This window comes from Paroedura picta, chromosome 16 (genome assembly GCF_049243985.1).
Source record: "Paroedura picta isolate Pp20150507F chromosome 16, Ppicta_v3.0, whole genome shotgun sequence".
Lineage (NCBI taxonomy): Eukaryota > Metazoa > Chordata > Lepidosauria > Squamata > Gekkonidae > Paroedura > Paroedura picta.
Genome location: NC_135384.1, coordinates 22,812,255 through 22,819,193, shown reverse-complemented (window position 1 = coordinate 22,819,193; position 6,939 = coordinate 22,812,255). Strand labels below are relative to the sequence as shown.

Here is a 6,939-nt window from a genome sequence, read left to right as displayed (position 1 = left end):
AGAAGCTGAAACGGAAGGATGACTTCCACTCGTATTTAAGGTGCATTGCATTTTCACTCAGTCTCACCCTGTCCTCCTCCTTCCAGAAGAAGAGTCGGTTTTTATACCCCACTTTTCACGATCCGAAGAATCTCAAAGCGGCTTATAATTACCTTCCCTTCCTCTCCCCACAACAAACACCTTGTGAGGTCGGTGGGCTGTGCGAGTTCTACGAAAGCCATAAGGGAATCAAACTGAGGTCTCTAGATTACAGACCCCTGCTCTTAGCCATGACATCATGCTTCCAACTCCCCCCCCCCCCGCCCCGCCCCGACACTCCACACTTGGTTCATACAGATCTCGTGATCTTGTCCCTTTAAATAGTCAAAGATGACAAACACCCCCCACACACATACACACACACACACACATACTATTCCTTCTTCACCAGCAGAAAAACTGGTTGAGTCCAACCTGGTGAGATCTTGGGGGAGGTGACCAGAGTGGTGGAAAACGTCTGTTTCTCACCCAGGTTCTTAAGGGTCTGTAACGTCTTGCCAAGAGCCTGATTTCAAACTCACAAATTTAACGTGGCATAGCTGCTCCTCCCCTACTACAGGCCAGTGTGCAGGGGGACTTGCCAAAGGATTAATGCGAAATCTCACCTCCAGCCTGCATATATTTTCTGTAGAATAAGCCCTTGAAGGCTGATGGGGGGGGGTTGCCCTCTTGCTGCATAGCAACTTTTTCTGGAGGGCAGCCCCCCTCCCCCCACATCAACTGTCAGGCACACCCTTATCACATCAATTTGGGCTGATGGGACAGGTCTTCTGTGGCAGAGGGGTCTGGCTTTTCTTCCAGCGTCACAGATTTGGAATGGGCAGGATTTTCAAAGGCCTTCTTGGGTGAGAAACGCCTTCATATTGAAGGAAGACTTTTGGGATGCAGGGTTCTGTGAGACCCAGAGGTTTGCATATTCCTGGCTCTGGGACGGTTGCTTCTTCCTTTACCTCTATTAGAACAAGATGGGTAGCCATGTTAGTCTGTCTGTAGATCAGGAAGGTTGGACTAGATGGCCTGTATGACCCCTTCCAACTCTATGGTTCTATGAGGCCAAAGGCCAACCAGAAAGTCGCCTGAGATAGCTACTATCCGCTGTCTTGCACATTCACAGGGGAGCAGGAGGAGGTCTGGGATAGCGACTGCAAGCAATCCAGCAGTGGGGAGGAGAAGGTCTGTTAGCGGGAAAGAGGCACGGTTCTGTACTAGTGCAAAGCTGAAGGGGGGTGGGGTGGAAAGTCATTCTCCAAGGCCTCTGTGATGGGGGGGGGGGGGTGTCTTTCATTTCTTGCTGTGGAAGGGTTTTTTGTAAAAAAAATAAAATGTGCAACCATTCATATGAAACTGGTGGCGACCTCAGGAAGCCGAGCCCTGTTCCCGAAACTGGTCCAAAAAAAGTAAGGGGGGGGGTTTGCTGGTGGGAGAACGGCCAGTGGCCGGGTTGGAAAGCAGAAGCGGAGGGGCGCCCCTCCCGAGGTCTCCGGAGTCCGCGCCGGTCGGAGCTGGGAAAAGAGGCCGGTGCAAACAGATCTGTCCGTTGCCGTTACTCGCCGGGCCTCCGCTTGGCCTGGGAAGGGGAGTGTGGCTTTGCAGCTCCTGTTCCGTGGCTGTTAAATCCGTGGCAGGAGGGGCTCGCGAGAGCAGGGGGGGATGTGTGTGTGAAGACCTGCAGCCTCTTGGTGAGAACGAGGCGCATCTTCCCATGCGCATCCATTGAGGCAGGCCCTGCGCTTGCTGGAGGGAGGTGATGAGCGTGCATCTATGTCCACCAGGCCCGCCCGGCGCTGTCCTTGCAACAAGAAGCTGCCTCCTTCAAGGCGGGGGGGGGGGGGAAGGACCCTGCGTGTCCCCCTTCCCTGGGGGGGCCTTCAAGAAGACCCCGAGCCCGGCGACGCGTTGGGGGTGGAGGAGCGGCTGGACCTGTCCGAGGCGGCCTCGCCGGTCTCCTTGGCCGAGGCGGGCAGCGGGCCCAAGGCGGCCAGGCCTTCCTTCTCGCGCTTCTTCTGCTTCATGCGCCGGTTCTGGAACCAGATCTTCACCTGGGTCTCGTTCAGCTCGAGGGCGGCGGCGATCTCCACGCGCCGTGCCCGGGTGAGGTACTTGCTGAAGTGGAACTCCTTCTCCAGCTCGGTCAGCTGCTTCGTGGTGAAGTTGGTCCGGATGGAGCTGGGGTGGGCGGCCAAGCCGAAGTCCGGCGCTTTTGCTGCGCCCGAGCACCCAGCGGCCAAAAAGGAAAAGAGGCGAGAGCAAAGGATGAGAACAGCCCTCGCTCCCGGTCCAAGCCACCCCCACTCAGGAAGCCCAGCAGGAAGCCCTCCCGGGCGGGAGCCGAGACCCTGCCCTCTGTGCAAGCTCAGAGGCACCCTTGCCTTCAGGAATACCCCACTAAGGCCGGGAGAGGCGCGGTTCAAAGCCATCCGGGGTTCAAACCTGCTTGGAAGACCACGCCCCCTCAGATTGCAAGCCCCGCCCCTAATTCTCCATATAGGAACGGTCCCGGGGAGCGGGGGGGGGGGGAGGGTGGATCGGCCCTGTCTTTGTCGGGGCCGTTTCCCCACCATGACCAGGTTAATCACGGCCTGCCTTTGGCTTCTGACCGTCCCGTCCCCCCTTTCCTTTACAATCGGGAGCGCGTTTGGCGCGCCGCCGCCTTTCCTCGGCCGCGCTCAAGGCGGCACTCGGCTGCAGCAAGGCTGCGGATCTCCTTCAACGCAGGGCGACTGTTCTTATTCTGACGGTTGTGGCTAATTGAGCCCCAGGAATTCATAAGGAATAACCAGACACTGATCGCCGGGCAAAAGCTTGCCAAGCGCCGTTGAAGCCCTGCTCGCTAGCTCTGGACGGGGAACAAACAGCCCCCAAACAAAAAAAGATCTAGGGAAAAGTCTACCTGGGCTCAAGTTTGGAAACCGACTGCCACGAGGAAAAATGAGGGTTTCGTGGTTTTTAATTATGTTTCCTGACTTTCTGCTACTCCCCGGCCAACGGGGCTTAGTGATGGAGGAACTGGAGCGACTCCGGGGCGTTTGCCCTCCCTCTGGCTGCGCAGGTTTGGAAGATGCCGGTCAGAGATGCAGCCCTGCAGTGTCCTCCCTCTCCTCTCCCCCTCCCCAAAAACTCCCTCCCCGCAGTCCAGCTTTTCCTTAGCCCTTCTCCCTTTCCTTAAATCGGAGCCGTTCGAGCCCTGCGTCTGAGCTCGGATTCATTTCCTCCCCTTACCCCCGTTGGATGATTGGGTGCCTGCCTCTCATGGCACGATTTTGGGGTCGGCTTGCATGAAGCCAGGTCAATCAGACACTCTCGGGCGCAGCTCAGCGCGTACAAGAGGACCCGAGGACACGCCCCACCCCCTCCCGTTGTGCTGTCCAGGGGCCCGATTCCCTGAGCACGTGCGATCCTAATCCCAGGCGCACAGTGAATCTTAAAGGGCCTTGGGCGCAAGGCGCGGTTACCACCCTATAGGGCAAGGCACCACGTGACGCCGCCCTACATTCCGCTCACGTCGGATAATGCACTTCCGATGTTCTTTAGAAGCGTTCCTGTTCCGCAAAAGCCCGCTGGTGTGTGCGGAATGGCAGGGAGGAGTAGCTGCGCGCTTGCCCTTCCTTGTCCCCCTAAGGAAACCTCAAAGACAGGCTCGGGCAGCGTTTGATGGCCGGCTCCGCTTCCTTCCTGCCGTCTGGATCCCTTTTGATCCACGATCCTATCCTCCAATGACCCCTTTCTCCTCCCTCTGGCATCTCGGGCAACCGATGGGAATTGCCAACCTGTCTGTCCCTGGGACCTGGGAAGCCAGGCCCGGCTCCTATTTGGACGGGAGACCTCGGAGGCACACCTCTCTGGTCTTGAGCATGGCAGCTGACACTGGACCGCACTTTCCACCGCCATTCCCCACCCTGGCTTGAAAGCCCCCCCCCCACACCCACCCACCCACCCCCAACATGTTTGGGGCGGCAGGAGAGCCTCTTCTCTGGGCCTCAGCAAGGCATGCCCGCTCCCCAACAGAGATGCTCTGGAGATGGAGAGAGCCGTCCGGGGCGGGCTGCTGGGCTCCCCCCTCTCGTCCTGGCCGCCAGGGGCTTTACCTGTCGTTTTGGGGAGGCTCCTTTTCACTTTCATCCAGTCAAAGGTGGTCTGGGTGACGGCGGAAGCCATGGGGCACGGCTGGGCCGAGCAAGGCCGCGGGTCTTTGTTCTCCGGCAAGGGCGGGGACAGGTTGCCAAAGTAGCCCCCGGGCCCGGGCCCGGGCTCCGGCCCGTAGAGCTGTGGCTGGAACTGGCCGGGGGCCGCGCAGAAGCCGCCGTCCGACAGGCTGCCCAGGCTGGAAGCCGAGGGCGCGGCCGCCGCGCTGGCCGGGTAGGCCGAAGGCTGGAAATAGGCTCCATGATCGGTCTCCTGCGGGCCGAGGTAGAAGCGCTGGCCGACGAAGCCGGAGCTGCTGCAGCTGGGCGCCGAGAAACCCCCTCCTCCGGGCGGAGGGGGCCCTGCGAAGGAGATGCCCAGGCCCGGCGGGTCGGGGGCCAGAGGAGGCGGGTAGCTGGCGCTCTGCTGGGCGTGGGCGTTGGGGCCCCCGGACGCCACCGCCGTGGCCCCGAAGCGTCCGTCGGGAGGGTAGCTGTCACAGGCCGGCGAGGCACCTGAGCAAGCGGGGAAGGAAGTGGTCCCCGGGTCGAGAGGCTGGTAGTCCTTGGGCGCGTAGGCGCTGGTCCCACGGTTACAAATTGCATAGTCTAAGAAGAAGTTCATTCTACGTATTGTTCCGCTGCCAGTGATGGAAGAGGGTCGCCCTGTTTTAGGGGGGATTCCTTCTGCCCTACAACCTTTGGGTAGTATGTCAAAGTTAACCAACCAACCAAAAAAAAAAAAAAAAAAGAGGGACCGAGAGCCACCCTTCCCATCTAGGGCTCGCTGGCCTTGGAGCCCCCCACACCCCCACCTCTCATTCCAAGAAGATGGGTGGGGGTGGGGTGGAAGGGGGGCTGGACCACGTGGCCGCCCTCGAACCCAATGAGCACATGCCTCCTGAAGTTTGTCCGATATCTGCCGCCATCCATCAAGCCCTTGACATTTGCATGACAAAGGGGCGTCAATCAAACTTTTCCCCATCGATCTGATTAACAACACGGATACGTCAAAAAAGGAAGAAAAAAAAGGTTTCCCCCTCAAAGACTTTTGGAGAGAGAGAGAGAAGGGGGAGGGGGAAAGGAAGTGAGAGAAAAGGGTCGGGGAGGGGGGAGGAAAGAATGGAAGGAGAGTTGGGACTATTCAAAGTCCGCGGCGTGTTAAAAAGGACACCCCCCCCTTATCTAATTCATAAGATGGTGCCAAAAATCACGACAACTTCTCTCCCCCCCCCCAGTTGAAATCAGAGAGTTCTGCCCAATTCCAGCAACAAGGGCTCCCATAAGCCAGAGGGGAGAGAAGGAAACGAGGTAGGGACGGCGTCTTTATCAAGGGGGGGAGGGAGGATGGTCTTCTCCTCAATTAAGAAAAATTAATCACCGAAAAGATACTTAAAGGTTTATGGAATTGGCCTGAGGGGCTGCTTGCTTCCCCCCTCCCCTCTTTTTCGTCTTTTTAGCAGCCCAAATGACTTGTGCGCAGCCTCTCGGCCTTCGGGCCTCGCAGCCGCCTCCTTACGAGCAATTTAATTCAATCGACATTCTAATGAGTTGGGAAATAAAGTTAGAAGCGCGATTGTCTCGCGTCGCCTTGGGTGGGGAGGGGGGCGAAGCCCCTCCGAGGAAATGGGGATTCCATCTGCCCGATCCATCTTGCTCCGTCTTTTCTCCTCCCTGACTGCCCCGGCCCTCACACCCCGGGCTGCCTCCTGCTCCCCTTCGGGCTCTTGTCTGAAGCCCCCACCCCATATTTCATAAAAGGGGAGGGGGGACGGCCAGGCCGGCTCTGGCGGGCTCTGGCCTCGGTTAACCCGGAGATATTTATTTATTGGACTTCTAGATGTTCTTTAACGTTGACATCAAGAAGGCCTCGGGTCTCGGAGCAGTAGAATCCGGGGGGGGCAACGAAGTTTACTCAAGGTATACTTTCTGGGGAAAGCTGGTGCACAGAATAAAACGGGGTGGGTCTCAAAGGTGCCCCCAGACTCCTTGTCCTGTCTAGAAGACCCTGTTTGGTTAACCCCCAAATGCCCTCGGAGCCCCCGGGAGGAGAAACTCCACTGATCCGCCTTGGGTCGCGCATCCTTTGGCCCGTCGGGCTGGAAGGCTTTTGTCTTTTGGTTGGCGGAGGGGGTGCCCGTCTCGGTTGTCCCCCGAGCCGATGTTCCGCGGGGCCAAGCTGGCTGAACTCCCAAAAAAAAGGAACCACCCCGCTCTGTCGGAATGAACTTTTGGCCTGCTTCAAACCTCCGGCTCTCTGCTCGTGGGCTGAACAGCCCCAGTAAATATCTTGACAAGTAACAAATGAGCGTGGGCGTCGGGTTGGAAGTTACTCGTGTCTCCAGCGCGCTAACAAGTAAATAAATGCGGCCTCGCCCGGACCGCCGCTCTGTGAGGCGTGCAGGGAAACAGTCGCCTCCTCCTTTGTCAACGCGCGCCGGCCGGGAGGGCAGGAGGCGAATCCCCGCGAAGGGAAGAAGGGAAGGGCGGAATCGGCGATTTATGGACTCCTCGAAGGAGCGGAGGCTGCGAACCAAAGAGGAGAGGAAGGAAGGAAGGAAGGAAGGAAGGAAGGAAGGAAGGAAGGAAGGAAGGAAGGAAGGAAGGAAGGAAGGAAGGAAGGAAGGCTTTCCCCATCGAACAAGCACGGGCCTTGTGGGCCTCCTGGGGCCGGCGAGGTAGCCTTCCTCTCCCTTCCTGGCCGGGGCCGGGGTTCCTCCTCCCGGCTTGCCTTTGGGGCCAGATCCCCTGCGGGGCGCCAGCGCTGGAGCCGGCGGCG

General features: G+C 58.7%; 1 protein-coding gene across 1 annotated transcript; it reads right to left on the bottom strand.

Moving 5' to 3' along the window:
• Positions 1–296: 296 nt before the first annotated feature.
• HOXB1 (homeobox B1) lies at positions 297–4,930 on the bottom strand. Its single transcript, XM_077315060.1, has 2 exons — positions 4,125–4,930; positions 297–2,242 (listed from the first exon to the last, which is right to left on the bottom strand). The coding sequence occupies exons 1-2, from the start codon at positions 4,783–4,785 to the stop codon at positions 1,908–1,910; spliced, it is 996 nt and encodes a 331-aa protein (XP_077171175.1). The 5' UTR covers positions 4,786–4,930; the 3' UTR covers positions 297–1,907.
• Between the last annotated feature and the right edge of the window lie 2,009 nt (positions 4,931–6,939).